This window comes from Heptranchias perlo, chromosome 9, assembly GCF_035084215.1.
Source record: "Heptranchias perlo isolate sHepPer1 chromosome 9, sHepPer1.hap1, whole genome shotgun sequence".
In the NCBI taxonomy this organism is placed as follows: domain Eukaryota; kingdom Metazoa; phylum Chordata; class Chondrichthyes; order Hexanchiformes; family Hexanchidae; genus Heptranchias; species Heptranchias perlo.
The window spans coordinates 33465297-33485123 of NC_090333.1; the positions used below are offsets into that span (position 1 = coordinate 33465297).

The 19827-nt window shown below is 42.3% G+C and overlaps 1 protein-coding gene across 4 annotated transcripts in view; it reads left to right on the forward strand.

Annotated features, from left to right (window-relative positions):
• akr1a1b (aldo-keto reductase family 1, member A1b (aldehyde reductase)) overlaps positions 1-19320 on the forward strand; it is a 32925-nt gene extending 13605 nt beyond the window's left edge. For all 4 annotated transcript variants that reach the window (XM_067990142.1, XM_067990143.1, XM_067990144.1 and 1 more), the window contains exons 4-9: positions 4863-5014; positions 5382-5577; positions 6129-6328; positions 8460-8532; positions 12244-12330; positions 17871-19320. In XM_067990142.1, coding sequence (XP_067846243.1) covers positions 4863-5014; positions 5382-5577; positions 6129-6328; positions 8460-8532; positions 12244-12330; positions 17871-17936 — 774 coding nt within the window. In that variant the 3' untranslated portion in view covers positions 17937-19320. The remainder of the gene's footprint in view (positions 1-4862; positions 5015-5381; positions 5578-6128; positions 6329-8459; positions 8533-12243; positions 12331-17870) is intronic.
• Positions 19321-19827: the final 507 nt, after the last annotated feature.

Genomic DNA, 19827 nt, shown 5'->3' on the forward strand with positions numbered 1-19827 from the left:
ACTGATGTCAGGCTAACTGGCCTACAGTTCCATGTTTTCTCTCTCCCTCTCTTGACTAGCGGGGTTACATTTGCTACCTTCCAATCCATGGGGACCGTTCTAGAATCTGGGGAATTCTGGAAGATCAAAACTACTGCATCTGCTATCTCTGCAGCCACCTCTTAAAATCCTAAGATGAAGGCCATCAGGGCCAGAGGAATTGTCGGCTCTTAGTCCCATTAATTTCTCCGGTACTTTTTCTTTACTAATCTTAATTACTTTAAGTTCCTCATTCTCATTAGACCCTTGGTTCCCCACTATTTCAGGTATGTTTTCTGTGCCTTCTACTGTCGACAGATACAAAATATTTGTTTAATATCTCTGCCATTTCCTTATTCCCCATTATAATTTCTCCTGTCTCTGCCTCTAAGAGACCCACGTTTACTTTCCCTAGTCCCTTCCTTTTACATGTAGGAGCTCCTACAATCTTTTTATATTTCTTGCTAGTTTACTCTTGTATTCAATTTTCTCCCTTGATGTGCTTATACTGTTATAAGTTAGAAGCATACAGTATATTGATTAACAGTGACACTGTTCCACATAGTTTATAGTACTATTGACTCTCTCAACTATCAGCTGTGACTCAATGGGTAGCACACTTGCCTCTGAGCCAGTAGGTTGTGGGTTCAAGTCCTACTCCAGAGACTTGAGCACAAAAATCCAGTGCAGTACTAAGGGAATGCTGCACTGTCAGAAGTGCCGTCTTTTGGATGAGATGTTAAACCGATGCCCTCTCGAGTGGATGTAAAAGATCGCATGGCACTATTTCGAAGAAGAGCTGATGTCCTACCCAGTGTTTATCCCTCGACCACATTTTAATCACATTGCTGTTTGTGAGACCTTACTGTGTTTCCGACATTACAACAGTGCTACGCTTCAAAAGTGCTTTGGGATGTCCTGAGACCGTGAAAGGCACTATATAAATACAAGTCTTTTTACATTCTGAAACTACAGATCCACATGCTAACAATCTAAACATTCTGTTTACAAATTTCTACTTTCATAAATCTTTCAGACTTCCCAGCAAGGTTCATTACTTTTTTAGTAAATTGAAAAGTAGAACCGTTTCAAACACCGCATTAAAAAGTGACGTCTGGCTAAATGAAAATTTTAAGCTGTCAGTCGTCTTGTCTTCTATATGTTTCAGATATATTATCCCTATAGTGATACAGCTTTGCCTGCAGGTATTTTTGCACAGCCACCTCATTTTATTCAGCCAATGCCTAGATGCTGTCTGGAATATCTTAATACAGATTTTTTTTTCCATTATGTGTAACTGGTATGGGTCAGCTTCTTTGAGACTTGTACTAAACTATACAAAAATATTCATTATATGCACTGATTTTAATTTTAAAAAAATGCACAGGGTTAGAAATTTAAATTCACTTCAGAGAATGACCTTATTTTAAAATTCCAGTTAATTCCTGCAGGTCAGCTTGTGATGGTTCAATGATTTTTTACACTGGAGCAATGAATATGACTGGTAGTCCAATCTGGATACTCAGTAACACATTACACAAATAAATTGGCAAGAATTGGTTGGAGAAGTTGACGATCCCATTCCAAAAAAAATTGTATTTCATATAGTATCTATATTTACTGGCCACAAAATGACACTGCACTAATGAATCAAAAAGCAAAATGTTTTGAATTAATTAAATATTTAGATGACTGAATTTAGAAAAAAAAAATCAGAATAACTAGTTTACTGAAATTGAAATATTTTTGATCCATTTGGTTAGCATATATCATATTTGGCTTTTTTTATTCGTTCATGGGATGTGGGCGTCGCTGGCAAGGCCAGCATTTATTGCCCATCCCTAATTGCCCTTGAGAAGGTGGAGATGAGCTGCCTTCTTGAAGCACTGCAGTCTGTGTTGTGAAGGTTCTCCCACAGTGCTGTTAGGTAGGGAGTTCCAGGATTTTGACTCGGCGATGATGACGGAACGGCGATGTATTTCCAAGTCGGGATGGTGTGTGACTTGGAGGGGAACGTGCAGGTGGTGGTGTTCCCAAGTGCCTGCTGCCCCTGTCCCTCTAGGTAGTAGATGTCGAGGGTTTGGGAGGTGCTGTCGAAAAAGCCTTGGCAAGTTGCTGCAGTTAATGGTACACACTGCAGCCACTGTGCGCCGGTGGTGAAGGGACTGAATGTTTAGGGTGGTGGATGGGGTGCCATTCAAGCGGGCTGCTTTGTCCTGGATGGTGTCGAGCTTCGAGTGTGGGAGCTGCACTCATCCAGGCAAGTGGAGAGTATTCCATCACACTCCTGACTTGTGCCCTGTAGATGGTGGAAAGGCTTTGGGGAGTCAGGAGGTGAGTCACTCGCTGCAGAATACCCAGCCTCTAACCTGCTCTTGTAGCCACAGTATTTATGTGGCTGGTCCAGTTAAGTTTCTGGTCAATGGTGATCTCCAGGATGTTGATGGTGGGGGATTCGGTGATGGTAATGCTGTTGAACGTCATGGGGAGGCAGTTAGACTCTCTCTTGTTGGAGATGGTCATTGTCTGGCACGAATGTTACTTGCCACTTATCAGCCCAAGCCTGGATGTTGACCAGGTCTTGCTGCATGCGGGCACAGACTGCTTCATTATCCGAGGGGTTGCGAATGGAACTGAACACTGTGCAATCATCAGCGACCATCCCCATTTCTGATCTTATGATGGAGAGAAGGTCATTGATGAAGCAGCTGAAGATGGTTGGGCCTAGGAAACTGCCCTGAGCAACTCCTGCAGCAATGTCCTGGGGCTGAGATGATTGGCCTCCAACAACCACTACCATCTTCCTTTGTGCTAGGTATGACTCCAGCCACTGGAGAGTTGGAGTCAAATTCTGCCTTGATGTCAAGGGCAGTCACTCTCATCTCACCTGTGGAATTCCGCATTTTTGTCCCTGTTTGGACCAAGGCTGTAATGAGGTCTGGAGCCCAGTGGTTCTGGCAGAACTCAAACTGAGCATCGGTGAGCAAGTTATTGGTAAGTAAGTGCCGCTTGATAGCACTGTCGATGACCCCTTCCATCACTTTGCTGATGATTGTGAGTAAGACTGAGGGGGCGGTAATTGGCCAGATTGGATTTGTCCTGCTTTTTGTGGACAGGACATACCTTGGCAATTTTCCACATTGTCGGGTAGATGCCAGTGTTGTAGCTGTACTGGAATAGTTTGGCTAGAGGCGTGGCTAGTTCTGGAGCACAAGTCTTCAGCACTACAGCCAGGATGTTGTCAGGGCCCATAGCCTTTGTTGTATCCAGTGCACTCAGCTGTTTATCACGTGGAGTGAATCGAATTGGCTGAAGACTGGCTTCTGTGATGGTGGGGATATCGGGAGGAGGCTGAGATGGATCTTCTACTCTGCACTTCTGGCTGAAGATGGTTGCAAACGCTTCAGCCTTGTCTTTTGCACTCATGTGCTGGACTCTGCTATCATTGAGGGTGGTGATGTTTACAGAGCCTCCTCCTCCTGTTAGTTGTTTAATTGTCCAACACTATGCAGTCCTGCCACATCCAGTCCTGAAGAGCTTTGATCTGACAGTTGGTTGTGGAATCGCTTAGCTCTGTCTACAGCATGATACTTCGCTGTTTAGCATGCATCTAGTCCTGTGTTGTAGCTTCACCAGTTGGCACCCCATTTTTAGGTACGCCTGGTGCTGCTCCTGGCATACTCTTCTACACTCATTGAAACAGGGTTGATCCCCTGGCTTGTTAATGGTAGAGTGAGAAATATGCCAGGCCAGGCCATGAGGTTTCAGATTGTGCTGGAATACAATTCTGCTGCTGCTGATGGCCCACAGCACCTCATGGGTGCCCAGTTTTGAGCTGCTAGATCTTTTCTGAATCTATCCCATTTAGCACAGTGGTAGTGCCACACAACACATTGGATGGTGTCCTCAGTGTGAAGACAGGACTTTGTCTCCACAAGGACTGTGTGGTGGTCACTCCTACCAATACGGTCATGGACAGATGCATTTGCGACAGGTAGATTGGTGAGGATGAGGTCAAGTAGGTTTTTCCCTCATGTTGATTCGCTCACCACCTGCCGCGGGCCCAGTCTGGCAGCTATGTCCTTTAGGACTCGGCCAGCTCGGTCAGTAGTGGTGCTACCCAGCCACTCTTGGTGATGGACATTGAAGTCCCCCACCCAGAGTACAGTCTGTGCCCTTGCTACCCTCAGTGCTTCCTCCAAGTGGTGCTCAACATGGAGGAGGACTGATTCATCAGCTGAGGGAGGACGGTAGGTGGTAATCAGCAGGAGGTTTCCTTGCCCATGTTTGACCTGATGCCATGAGATTTCATGGAGCCCGGAGTCAATGTTGAGGACTCCCAGGGCCACTCCCTCCTGACTGTATATCACTGTACCGCCACCTCAGATGGGTCTGTCCTGCCAGTGGGACAGGACATACCCAGGGATGGTAATGGAGGAGTCTGGGACGACGGCTGAAAGGTATGATTCTGTGAATATGGCTGTGTCAGGCTGTTGCTTGACTAGTCTGTAGGACATCTCTCCCAATTTTGGCACAAATCCCCCAGATGTTAGTGAGGAGGACTTTGCAGGGTCGACTGGGCTTGGTTTGCCTTTGTTGTGTCCGATGCTGGGTGGTCCAACTGGTTTTATTCTTCTTGTGACTTTTTGTAGCGGGATTGTACAACTGAGTGGCTTGCTAGGCCATTTCAGAGAGCGATTAAGAATCAACCACATTACTGTGGGTCTGGAGTCACATATAGGCCAGATCGGGTAAGGACAGCAGGTTGTCCAATGTAAAGTTGACTAAACATCCACACTAACGGAGGAATTTAATTTTGATATCATATACATTTCCTCTTGTAGATAGTGAGGCGTGAAGAACTTTTTGTGACCTCCAAGTTATGGAACACTAAGCATCATCCTGAAGATGTGGAACCTTCCTGTCGCAAATCCCTGGAAGACCTGAAGCTCACTTACCTGGATTTGTACCTGATTCACTGGCCTTATGCCTTTCAGTAAGGCATAGTTTATATCTAAGTTTGTTGTGTGATTGGATAGTTACTTGTTATATGTTGGAATATAGCACTTTTAGTGTTGGAAGTAAAATGCAGACTGATGGAAACTTTCCTTTGACTAATTGTAGCGGGCTCGTTAGCCTGTTGAAAGCCCAGGCCGTTGACTTGTGGGCATAGAATGCTGACTACAAAATTGGTTTTGCATTCATTGTATCCATATAAATGTGGGTTTGTGATCAGTTTACATGATAACCATAATTATAAATAAGACTCAATATTTCTAAGCAGTAGTTTCTTGTGTATCTTGCATGTTCTACAGTATGTGTTGTACTTGCAGTTTCAGTTTTGAATTTTATGCTGTTCACAGACAAGGTGATGTCCCCTTTCCAAAAAATCCTGATGGCACAGTGCAGTATGATTATACTGATTATAAGGAAACTTGGAAAGCTATGGAGGGGCTAGTAGAAAAGGGCCTGGTGAAAGCCATCGGACTCTCAAACTTCAACAGTCGACAGATAGACGATGTCATTGCCAAAGCTACTATCAAACCTGCAGTGTTGCAGGTAGGAACATTTTTGGAATATTTTTATTGTAGTACTATCAAGTGAATCAGTTGTATATAATCTGTTTCACTCTTCCAAAAAATAGATATCTTGAGCTGTCTTCTAGGAGGTTTTCAGGACTCTGCTAAGGGCTACATCCCAACAAATGCATGACAATATAACATAATATTTGCATAATACCATATAACATTGAAATTTCTCAATGGTCACAATGAATTACTTTAGAAGTGTAGTAACTGTTAGGACTAAATCTACAGGCACGCTCAGAATCATGATTTATCGGTTATCTACTTGCACATATAGCTTTTTATTTCTCTTCCAAGGTTTATGTGACCAAATAATTGCTATATAAACAAACTAATCTGTGACTTGTGGGCTGGTGAAAGAAGGGAATAATATTTTCCTGTAAATTAATTTAATTATTTCTGGTGCTGAAGGCTTCCTATAAGTTACCTTGTACTTAAACCAAACATGCCTTGTTCCTGGATCTAAAAGTCAAAGTCCTGAGAACTTTGCATGACTCAGGGCATTTCTTTGTATATCATTACTAGGTTGAATGCCATCCATATTTTGCCCAGAATGAGCTGATTGCACATTGCCAGAAGCGTGGGTTGGTGGTGACTGCATACAGTCCTCTTGGTTCCTCTGATCGGATGTGGAAAGCCCCAGATGAACCAATATTACTTGAAGATACTAACATTAAAACTCTAGCTGATAAATATGGGAAATCACCTGCTCAAGTTATGCTCAGGTATGAGATCTTAAAATGATTTTGTAAGTTATCATAAGGCTAAAGCAATTCACTCAATCAAGATAACTTCAAAAAGAATGAACAGCACAATTCTTTGTCTTTAAAATGACTGTTGGCGCTATGGTCAGAAAGATACACTGCAATATATATTCTGGCCATGACCCCCAGTCAGATATTTTGGACAGCACTCTGAGAAACCACAGAGAATGTGACAGGACGCTTGTACAGACGCAGGCCTTTGTCTGTGGGACTTACTCACTAGAAAAAGAGTCTTCCTCTCCCCCTGGCAACTCTTAAGTTAATGCAGTAACACATGGGTGAAACAATTGTGGGACATATGTCAGGTGATATATGAATCCTGCCTGGAGCTCTGGAAGCACCAGGTAGTCTTTCTGTTTCCTGGAAACCTACTCTACCCAGATATCCCCATCCACAGGCCTAGCCTGACCCCCAGGATACGGTCACAAGCTGGCAATGATTCTCTTGTCTAATCTACTGAGCTGTGAAAGTCTCAAATCGGGCAGTGACACTGCCCTATGAGATCTCTTTACCGCCCCCTGCTGGTCCTGCTAGATCTCTTACATGTTCAGTTATGATGTACACACCTGCTGCAATGTATTTGGGCAGACTTATTGATAAAAGTGGACTTTGACCCGCTTACATTTTAACATTTCTGGCAGGATCTTGGAAATCTTCCTGACGCAGCTAAAGCTGAGAACATCAAATTATCCTAACTGGTGTTCAAATTAGAATTGCACTGTACTGAAACACTCCTGCAGATTCTATGTTCCTTTATGACATATTGTGAAAGACGTGAATCCAATTCAGTCTTAATCTTCATCACTATTGACGCTTTTGTTTTTCCAATGTAAAAATTGCTTTGGCAGAAACTTACATTTGTGTTGCTGACCAGAAACCTGGTGACCTGTAGGAAAATGATGTTTCCACGGACCTTAATTGAAGTTTATGTTTTGTCACTTTGTTTTAATATTGACCAAATTTTAGGATGATCAATTAGATTCAATTTTTTTTGTTTGTTTCTAGTTCTATAGAACCTGATTCCTGCATGCCAAAATCCTGTTAGTGTGAACCAGATGCAGCACTATGACGTAGTTCTCAGCAAAACGAGCTGCTCTTAATTGTTGGACACTTTTTTTTGGCAAGCATTTACAACATGCTTGTTGAGAACAGGCCAGTTCTCGACGTAATCTAGGAAGCTGAGTGTACATTGCGTTAGGAACGGAGGAAAGATGATCAGTTTGATCATCTGAACTGCTAATATGATGTACTGGAGATTAGCCTTACCACGTCTTTGGTATTCTTAGACCAGGATGACTTCAAATCCATTCTACGCTGTTTTGTGCCCCTCCCAGGAGAGGTAAAGTGGGAATCCCAGTTGGTACTGTAATTAGACCTCTGGTCCTACAGCTGAGACACCAATGCTCTAACAAAACTGCTGATCTCCCATTTCAATAGCTGTTTCATCATTGCAAAGAGTTTGAAACCATGTACATACTTTTGTTTTCAAAAGGTTTCTCGTTTTATAGTTTTAAAAAAAAAATTAGTTGGCACTCCCACTGATATAATCAAATGGGCAATAGATGTTTGTGTGAATTGGGTATCATCTAAATGAACCAGTGTCAAATTGGACTACCAATATGAAAGGATTAGTACAGTAATGATCTGACACAAAATGTTATTTATCAAATGGCATTATAAACCATTTTCCAAAGTATGTTAAGTTTGAAGTAGATTTACTATACCAACTGTTTTGCTGTTTTTTTTTCATGACTTGGATTTAGTGTTGGAATTTTTTTTAAAATATGGCATGGATGAATTGTTAGCATCAGAACTTTGATCCAATGTTGATTCCTAATTTCTTGCTACCTGTAGGTGATGACATATGAGTTTAAAACCTGTATAAAAGGAGGCTTAAGGAAGTGACTTCCTAAATCTTCATCCTCTAAATGCAGTAGCCTCTTTGTCATTTTATTTCAAACTTAGTTTTAGCCGATGTTTACCACCTTGCTTTATAGTTGGCCAATGAATTTGAATTAATGAATAAAACTATTTACTCTAGGCTTTCCACAGTTCTTTCCATGTAACTTCATTAGGCTGCCTTTCTCTGCAGGTGGCAGGTACAGCGTGGGGTGGTAGCCATTCCCAAGAGTGTCAATCCAGCACGAATGGCACAGAATCTACAGGTAATTTGGATGTTTTGCCAGTATTAAAATTGAGTTCCATTTATTGCTTCTATGTTTAGAAAAGGAGCAGCAGGAATGGAAGTTCATTAAATCAATAAAGATTCTCATTCATAATGTGTGCAATGAACCTCATTGTCTTGTGATCTTGTAGGTGATAAGTAAGTTACAGATGAGGAAGGCCATTCAAGCAATGTTAAATCACCCATCCAGAGAGTCTCTAAAATCCCTATTCTTTGTAGCATCCAGTTGTTTCTTGAATGATTCCAGGGTTTTTCCACATGTTGATGACTATGTGAAGAATTTCCTGATATCAGCCCTAAAATTACCCTTCACTAGTTTGAATCTGTGTCCTCTCATTCCATTCCCAGTTTAATTTAAAATAATCTGCATTAAAGTTTTCTATGCCCTTAACGATCTTGTGTATCTCCTAAGATCACCTCTTGGACACTTCCTTTCTAGGCTGAAAAGCCTAAGTATTGTTCTAAATTGGGTAGCCAGGTGGTGAAGGATAGAATATTAGAGCCTGATCTTCAGTTGCATCCAAGCCTTTATTCGTAGTGATCATATTACCAGTTCCACACCCTAGGTAAGCTTTCATATAAATGGATACCAGAGAGTCCCCAATTGATACACACCACCTGAATGCAATCAACACTAATTGATATAAATCATACAATTAACAAGTATCTCCAGTCTTTTCTCTTAACTTAAACCACTGACACTACAGATCAGCCTCATGGCTTTTCTCTGCACTGTCACCAGTGCTTAAATGTCTGTTACTTGGTCACCAGAACTGGATGCAGTATTATAACATCTGATTACTACTTATATTCCACTATTTTGGCTATGTAGTTCAACATTCTATTGCCTCTGTCTGGGTTGGAATTTTGATACTCAGTGAACAGCTGTATCTAAGTCGGCCACAGAAGATTTAGGTAGATCAAGGTGATGCGCTAGGTCACGCTGGCTCATCTCCGGCAGCTCATCCATCTTGTTTAGGAGTCAATTTTTGTGCTAACGCTCATCGCTTTTCTCTTTCCAGCCACGTTTGCTAGTGCTGTTAGTGCAAACTGTAACCTGACGCCAATCATGGGATTAAGTGGCCATGATAATTGCACCTTAACTGGGTGCAAACAGCTGAGTCTGTCCAAAATAGCCGGAGCGTTTAATACGGTACAAGCGGTGCTTTAGCCATTCCCGTAGATGTCAATGACAAACGGCTGGCTGCAATATGTAATTATACTTAGCTTCAGCTTCTGTGCTTTTTTTTCCAGGTCTCTCTACATCCCTATGATCACCTTTTTAAAACGTTTCTGTATTTTAAAAAAAAATCCATCCCAGTGAGCCCCCTTCTCCTTTCTCCCTGCAGGATTTGTACAGCCCATTCTTCCTTCTCATCCCTCATTTGATTTGTTTGTTAATCCATTTAGGATCATGTTTTCTTAGTCCGAGCTTGTTTGTTTTTGGGAATGTATTTATCCTGCATGCTCAGCATTATTCCTTTAAAAGTGTTCCATGTCACTTAAACTGAAGCGTTGTTAAACAGTCTCCCCCAATTTATTTGCTTTAGTTTCTTCATTTCAGCGAATTAAGTCTTTTAAAGTTATCTACCTGGCTCCTAGGTATTTCTGATTCCCAGATCATGTTAAACTTTATCATTCTGACATTGTTGTATCCCAGGGTGCTACAAATTGCATTTCCTGAACATTTTCTGGATCATTAACAAATACAAGATCAAGATGAGCATTGCCTGCCACGGCTTCTTTGATGCATTTGGTCAAGAAACAGTCCTGTACTGTTTGGCATGCTTCCTAGTAAGGCTTAGAGTGGATTTCTAATCCACTACCTTCCCACTGTGGAGATGACCATCACGCGCTCCTACCTATCCTGCTCCCAACCCTAGCTCTGTTACATTCCTGTTGGTAGTTTTCCATGGAATCACTCTCAAACATCAAATTGCTTCTCATGTTCAAGCATGATCTAGTGCTTTGACTTCAAACCTGTAGGTTCCCCACTCATCGGACTCAATCATATCATGAGTCCCCAATATCGGCAAAGGAGGAGAAGGTCTACTGTGAATTCCTCCTACAAGCTCTTTTTTTTTATCAAGACCTGACATTAGAAGGAAAATGTCACAGGAAAGTAAATGTGAAATACGTAAGGCATCTAGCCAGCTGCAGTTACAGAATCTGCATTCTTTGCTGTCCAGATTTCTCCCCTGCAGCTGCTCTGTCTTTGTTGCTCTCCTCATTTCACTCCAACTGCCAACTAACCTGAAACACCAGCAAAAAGTAGGCACCAGGCAATAACCATGTCTAGTAGCACAACCATCAGATGGGCCTGACTTTCAGATCACTGAATGCAGAACTCCAGGTGGGGTCTAACCAAGGTTCTATACAGCTGAAGCATCACTTCCTCACTTTTGTATTCCAACCCCCTTGAGATAAAGACCAACATTCCATTAGTCTTTTTGATTACTTTTTGTACCTATGCACTTGCTTTTGTGTACATAGACATTTCAATCTCTTTCCTCTACCACAGTTTCTAGTCTCTCGCTATTAAGATAATCTGATTTATATTTCTCGGATCCAAAGTGCATGTCCTCACACTTCCTCACAGTGACGCCATCTGACATAGTTTAGGTCACTCACTTAGTCTATGTCCTTTTGTAGTTTTCTGCTCCCATCTAACTTACTGTGCCTTCTAACTTAGTGTCCTCTGCAAACTTGGATATACAACTCTCTCTATTCATCATCCAAGTCATTAATATATATGGAGAAAAACTGAGGTCCCATATAGATTCCTGGGGAGTACCAACTGCCACATCCCACCAATCAGAGAATGTTCCCTTTTTCCCAACTCTGTCCTCCTACCTCCCAACCAATTATCAATCCATGTCACAAGGTCACTTCACATTCCGTGCTCTTTTTTGCTAATAGTCTCTTGTGGAACATTATCAAATGCCTTCTGGAAGTCCATATAGTCGACGTCCATAGACATTCCCCTATCCACCATGCTAGAGACTTCTCAAAAACAAAATTCAACAAGTTTAGTGAGATATGACCTACCCTTCACAAATCCATGCTTACTCTTTGATCAGCAGATACTTGTTCAAGTCACTCTTGTCTCTGATAGATTCCAGTAATTTCCCCACAGCATGATGTTAAATGGACGGGTCTGTAGTCATGTGGTTTCTCCTTCCCTCCCCCTCAATATTTGCAATTTTCCATTCAAGTGGCACAATTCCTGAATCTAGAGAGCTTTGGAAAATTATGACTTGCATATTTGGAATTTCCTCACATTTCTTTTAATATTCTGGAGTGGAAACCATCAAATTCATTGTAAGAGAGACAGTATTCTACTTTCCTTCAGCAAATTATTCATCCTGAGGGCTCCAGATAAAAACTACAGCCTTGCTATTTGAAGCTACAGCATTTAGCATCGAGATCTGCCTAAGCTACATATTCTTCCCTAAAGTTGACCAGGCAACATTCTGCTTCTTTGCCAATGCCATTTTTAAACTAGGTGTATGAGCGCAGCCTGGTTGGAGAGGGGTTATGTGTATACTGCTTTTCTCCCACAAAATGTGGAAATGCTATTATGTGTGACAATAGTTTATTACTTAAGGAGTCATTTTATCCACAAGGAAAGCTGCAGAACAAGTAACACTGAAGTCTTCAGAATGCTATAATTGTCACTCTCTTTTCCTAGGTGTTTGATTTCACTCTGACTGAAGATGAGATGAAAACAATTGGAACTCTCAACAGAAACTGGCGATACATTGTTCCAAAAATTGTAGTAAGTATTCATGGCTTTCCACCCCTTCCCCCACACACAATTTCTGTCCATTCCCAAATGCACTGACTCATTCTATGGGTGCCAGGTGAGAACTTATGTATGATGTGGAGATCATAGAATCATAGAAGTTACAACATGGAAACAGGCCCTTCGGCCCAACATGTCCATGTCGCCCAGTTTATACCACTAAGCTAGTCCCAATTGCCTGCACTTGGCCCATATCCCTCTATACCCATCTTACCCATGTAACTGTCCAAATGCTTTTTAAAAGACAAAATTGTACCCGCCTCTACTACTGCCTCTGGCAGCTCGTTCCAGACACTCACCACCCTTTGAGTGAAAAAATTGCCCCTCTGGACCCTTTTGTGTATCTCCCCTCTCACCTTAAATCTATGCCCCCTCGTTATAGACTCCCCTACCTTTGGGAAAAGATTTTGACTATCGACCTTATCTATGCCCCTCATTATTTTATAGACTTCGATAAGATCACCCCTTAACCTCCTACTCTCCAGGGAAAAAAGTCCCAGTCTGTCTAACCTCTCCCTATAAGTCAAACCATCAAGTCCCGGTAGCATCCTAGTAAATCTTTTCTGCACTCTTTCTAGTTTAATAATATCCTTTCTATAATAACTGTACACAGTACTCCAAGTGTGGCCTCACCAATGCCCTGTACAACTTCAACAAGACATCCCAACTCCTGCATTCAATGTTCTGACCAATGAAACCAAGCATGCCGAATGCCTTCTTCACCACCCTATCCACCTGTGACTCCACTTTCAAGGAGCTATGAATCTGTACTCCCAGATCTCTTTGTTCTATAACTCTCCCCAACGCTCTACCATTAACGGAGTAGGTCCTGGCCCGATTCGATCTACCAAAATGCATCACCTCACATTTATCTAAATTAAACTCCATCTGCCATTCATCGGCCCACTGGCCCAATTGATCAAGATCCCGTTGCAATCCTAGATAACCTTCTTCACTGTCCACAATGCCACCAATCTTGGTGTCATCTGCAAACTTACTAACCATGCCTCCTAAATTCTCATCCAAATCATTAATATAAATAACAAATAACAGCGGACCCAGCACCGATCCCTGAGGCACACCGCTGGACACAGGCATCCAGTTTGAAAAACAACCCTCTACAACCACCCTCTGTCTTCTGTCGTCAAGCCAATTTTGTATCCAATTGGCTACCTCACCTTGGATCCCATGAGATTTAACCTTATGTAACAACCTACCATGCGGTACCTTGTCAAATGCTTTGCTGAAGTCCATGTAGACCACGTCTACTGCACAGCCCTCATCTATCTTCTTGGTTACCCCTTCAAAAAACTCAATCAAATTCGTGAGACATGATTTTCCTCTCACAAAACCATGCTGACTGTTCCTAATTAGTCCCTGCCTCTCCAAATGCCTGTAGATCCTGTCCCTCAGAATACCCTCTAACAACTTACCCACTACAGATGTCAGGCTCACTGGTCTGTAGTTCCCAGGCTTTTCCCTGCCGCCCTTCTTAAACAAAGGCACAACATTTGCTACCCTCCAATCTTCAGGCACCTCACCTGTAGCGGTGGATGATTCAAATATCTCTGCTAGGGGACCCGCAATTTCCTCCCTAACCTCCCATAACGTCCTGGGATACATTTCATCAGGTCCCGGAGATTTATCTACCTTGATGCGCGTTAAGACTTCCAGCACCTCCCTCTCTGTAATATGTACACTCCTCAAGACATCACTATTTATTTCCCCAAGTTCCCTAACATCCATGCCTTTCTCAACCGTAAATACCGATGTGAAATATTCATTCAGGATCTCACCCATCTCTTGTGGTTCCGCACATAGAAGACCTTGTTGATCCTTAAGAGGCCCTACTCTCTCCCTAGTTACCCTTTTGCCCTTTATGTATTTGTAGAAGCTCTTTGGATTCACCTTTGCCTGATCTGCCAAAGCAATCTCATATCCCCTTTTTGCCCTCCTGATTTCTCTCTTAACTCTACTCCGGCAATCTCTATACTCTTCAAGGGATCCACTTGATCCCAGCTGCCTATGCATGTCATATGCCTCCTTCTTCTTTTTGACTAGGGCCTCAATCTCCCGAGTCATCCCAGGTTCCCTACTTCTACCAGCCTTGCCCTTCACTTTATAAGGAATGTGCTTACCCTGAACCCTGGTTAACACACTTTTGAAAGCCTCCCACTTACCAGACGTCCCTTTGCCTGCCAACAGACTCTCCCAATCAACTTCTGAAAGTTCCTGTCTAATACCATCAAAATTGGCCTTTCCCCAATTTAGAATTTTAACTTTTGGGCCAGACCTATCCTTCTCCATAGCTATCTTAAAACTAATGGAATTATGATCACTGGTCCCAAAGTGATCCCTCACTAACACTTCTGTCACCTGCCCTTCCTTATTTCCCAAGAGGAGGTCAAGTTTTGCCCCCTCTCTAGTCGGGCCATCCACATACTGAATGAGAAATTCCTCCTGAATACACTCAACAAATTTCTCTCCATCCAAGTCCCTAATGCTATGGCTGTCCCAGTCAATGTTGGGAAAGTTAAAGTCCCCTACTATTACCACCCTATTTTTCTTGCAGCTGTCTGTAATCTCCTTACATATTTGCTCCTCAATTTCCCGTTGACTATTTGGGGGTCTGTAGTACAATCCTATCAAAGTGATCTCTCCCTTCTTATTTTTCAGTTCTACCCATATAGACTCAGTGGGCGAACCCTCGGATATATCCCCACTCACTACTGCCGTGATGTTCTCCCTAATCAAGAACGCAACTCCCCCTCCTCTCTTACCTCCTGCTCTATCTTTCCTATAGCATCTGTACCCTGGAACATTGAGCTGCCAGTCCTGCCCCTCCCTTATCCATGTTTCAGTAATAGCTATAACATCCCAGTCCCATGTACCCATCCATGCCCTGAGTTCATCTGCCTTGCCCATCAGACTTCTTGCATTGAAATAAATGCAGTTTAATCTAGACTTCCCTTGGTCTTTGCCCTGCTTTCTCAGACCATCTGTCCGGTCATGTTCTGTACACTCTCCCTTACTGCCTTTTGTTTCTGTCACCATTTTATTTCCCACTGACTTCCTGCATCGGTTCCCATCCCCCTGCCACATTAGTTTAAACCCTCCCCAACAGCACTGGCAAACACTCCCCCTAGGACATTGGTTCCAGTCCTGCCCAGATGCAGACCGTCCAATTTGTACTGGTCCCACCTCCCCCAGAACCGGTTCCAATGGCCCAGGAATTTGAATCCCTCCCTCTTGCACCATCTCTCAAGCCACGTATTCATCCTAGCTATCCTGTCATTCCTACTCTGACTTGCCCGTGGCACTGGTAGCAATCCTGAGATTACTACCTTTGAGGTCCTACTCTTTAGTTTAACTCCTAACTCCCTAAATTCAGCTTGTAGGACCTCATCCTGTTTTTTACCTATATCGTTGGTGCCTATATGCACCACGACAACTGGCTGTTCACCCTCCCCCTCCAGAATGTCCTGCAGCCGCTCCGAGACATCCTTGACCCTTGCACCAGGGAGGCAACATACCATCCTGGAGTCTCGGTTGCGTCCGCAGAAATGCCTGTCTATTCCCCTTACAATCGAGTCCCCTATCACTATAGCTCTGCCACTCTTTTTCCTGCCCTCCTGTGCAGCAGAGCCAGCCACGGTGCCATGAACCTGGCCACTGCCACCTTCCCCTGGTGAGCCATCTCCCCCAACAGTATCCAAAACGGTATACCTGTTTTGGAGGGAGATGACCGCAGGGGACCCCTGCACTGCCTTCCTACTCTTCCTCTGTCTGTTGGTCACCCATTCACTATCTCCCTCAGTAATTTTTATCTGTGGTGTGACCAACTCACTGAACGTGCTATCCACGACTTTCTCAGCATCGCGGATGCTCCAAAGTGAGTCCATCCGCAGCTCCAGAGCCGTCAAGCGGTCAAATAGCTGCAGCTGGACACACTTCCCGCAGGTGAAGGAATCAGGGACACAGGAAGGATCCCTGAATTCCCACATCTCACAAGAGGAACATGACACGGCTCTGGGATCTCCTGCCATGACTTAACCCTTAAGTTAGCTTAACAACAACTACAATGTCAAGAGAAAAAAAAGGAAAGAAAAACTACTTACCACTCCCTTTAAGGAGTTTACTCCTTTAAATTGTTCTCAATTTAGAGAATGTTAACTACACTAGGGACCTTGATTCACTAAAAAATAAACGCAACTTCCTATAAGACCTGCAGACCTTCCCTTTCCTTTTACTTCAGTTACTGTCGATAAGTAGAAATACTCACCTGAACCTACTCACCAATCAGGTGCCTCCCCTGTGTCGCGTCCCGATCTGATTCCTGACGTCACTTCGAACTCCGTCGCAGCTCCGCTCGGCTCGGCTCCTCTCAACTGCACTCAGCGCTCTGAAATCCCGCCTTTTATCGGACGCTCCCTCCGCTCGGCTCGGCTCCTCTCAGCTGCACTCAGCGCTCTGAAATCCCGCCTTTTATCGGACGCTCCCTCCGCTCAGCTCGGCTCCATCGATGAGGGCAGTTGAACTTCAATGTTGAGGCTAAGATTGCAATTATTGACTGGAGTCTAATGCTATATTGCTAGAGCTACTGAGCTTTCCAAATCACATGGTATGTATGGGTAAAATCTTTGTGTGAAGTTCTGAAATACCTTTGTTTGTTTTCTTTCCCTTCTTCCTTCCCACTTAGTACACCTGGACTCCTAGGGGCAACACATCACATGGAGGCTGGTTAACCTCTGCTATTGATTTTTGAGTCAGCTGATGGGAAGGGCACCAAACTGGTTTCTGATTTCAACCACACATGGACATTTGCTCTGAGCCCAGAAACACGCATTGAGCCTGCATTGCACTATGCATTGTGCTACTTTTGTAAACTCGTGTTAGTGAGGCCCCAGAATTGAAAGCGTGCAGAACAGAGGTTTTACTCCAACCCTCAGTTCGAATATACACCTTAGCATTCTATATTGAACCACTTGTTGGTTTGTGAAATGGCTCAATTTTTACTGTAGGATAGTTTCACACATTAAAAGGGAAGAAAACTTTGTAGCTACTCCCACTTTGCACCTCCTGTGCGGCTTTCCCACCACTTAATTATGTACATAGGGAGTGGTGTAGTTTTTAAAGAATCACTCATGTCTGAATTTAGACTTAATGGGGAAAACTGCTGTAAACAATCAGGCTAGTGGCAGCATCTACTTGAATGTTTTATTTACATGTTAATAGTGGTAGTGTTTCCCATTGGGTTTCCTTGCAGGCAGTTTGGAAATTGACTCCTATCATTATAGTAACAAATGAGGATCTACTTTTAACAGATTCAGCTACTGTTTAATAAAGGATCTTAATATTGGTAGGGTATTGGGGTCACTCTTTTGTTTCTTGTGCTAAACATTAAAATGCAGCAGAAAACATTTGGGTAATAATTACTAGGCAGATTGTGTGCATAATAATTTGTCATATAATATTTCTTACACTAACCTTTTTTCCTCCTCTTGCTAATACAGGTTGACAACAAATCTGTAGCCAGAGATGCACTGCATCCCCATTACCCATTCAATGATCCGTATTAGTCTGCTGGATGAGCCGTTTCTGCCTCGATGTGTTTGTACTATTATGCAAAAACTAACTTACACCAGTTGCTGATGAGAATTTTTCAATAATTCCTTTTTATGTTTTTAAAAAAAACAATGTTTGAAGAATCTTATCCAGAATCGCTGCCATACTATGTAGTTTTTTTTAGATACTTCTAGCTCTCCACTGATTCCTTAGAAAATTAAATGTTTGAAAGCAAAACAAGAAAATTAATTACTGAAGAAAAGTGACCATAAGGAAGACCTTAATTCAGATTTTCTTTTCCTCATTCTCTTTTTTTTTTATATTTAAAAAAATATGACCTAGAGACTTGCAGTTTGACATTCAACCCCCCCCCCCCCCCCCCACCAAAAAAAACCAAATGACTAATAAGGTTGTATCTAATGAACTTGTTAGAAGTTGTGTGTGTAGGTTTTTGGGGGAGAAAAAGTGGAAATTTTGCCATACAATGGTATCTGATTGCTTACTATATGTCCTCAAAATTTTGACTTTCCTGACTGGGGATTGAGGAATTACCGTTTGTCAGTAGTAGGAATATTTAATCACCCAGGTGCTGGTTGAAAGTGTACATCCTTTGTATTGTGGAAAGTGAATTTACTTAACATGCAAAATTATTATTTTCATTCTCACTGTGTATCTCCTTCCACTCCTTGAGATAAAATGCCTCTATAGCCCACAAAACATTGATAAGGCATTGGATCAATTCTGATTCAGTAAAAGGTAGATTTAGGTTGTCCTACAGGGTTCTGAAAAGGGTTTAGATGATTTAGCAAGCTGACTGTTTCTCATTCCTGTTTTCTAGCACTTAACTAGGGACTTAAAATCTGAAAACCCTCCCAACTGAGGTGAGTTTGCATTTGAGACAGCGAACACACCTCAGTTGAGAATTACTTCTGTGACTTGAACTCATCACTTCATTTGGGAGTTGAGCACTTAACCAACTTCACCTATCAAACCATCTGGGAAGAGGGGCTCCAAAAAAATGAGTAAGTACAGGAAGAGTAATTGCAGACATCACCATACACAGGATGGATGGTTGAGAGTTTAAAACCTAGACTTGAAATACAAACTTTGATGTTAACGTTCACCCAAATATCTGCTGATTCCTTGAAGCCTGTCAAAAATTATTTCATGGTATTACTTCAAACACACTGGCTGTAAAAGTAGTGAATACACATCACGAGTGATTTTTGTTTTCTTTATAATAAGATTATAAATTCACTGCTAACTGTTGCTGATGTCCTGTTTTGTGCTGTGTTCTTTACCTACTTCATGGCTATATTGATTTGAGTCTTCTGCTTTGAATATAAACACATTTAGAAGCAAGACTCTTGTTATAAGTATAATAAAACTATAAAACTGTGCATTGCTGTACTTATTGATATACAAGCAATCAACGCGGCATCTTGCCATCAGTGTAGAGCACAGAAAGACTAGGCACACTTAAGTACTATTTAGTTCAAAGTATTATGAATCTATAATTTTATACATTGTCCTCATTTTTAGTGCTTAGTGGATCTTGCTTATTAACATGTCCAACACTGCTATTAATTCACAATAATAGAAATTTCATAAAGGGTACTATAGTTTTGAATCCATACAACTATTTATTTACTTAATTTAGCAACCACATAAACAAGTTTATAATCAAAAATCATGAGCAGCAAAGCCATTCTCTAATTTATAATTTTTCAACTTCTCTGGAGAACCAGAAGTTTTAAAATCATAAAGGTAGTGGGGAGGGAAATTTCTACACATTTAGTGTGCAGAGACCTCTATCCAGCTGAGTACCTGATTGCCAGAGGCCTAAGCACAGATAGGCAGCCTGACTGCCCTTTCAGCAGCATTTGATATGTGGGCCAGTGTGCC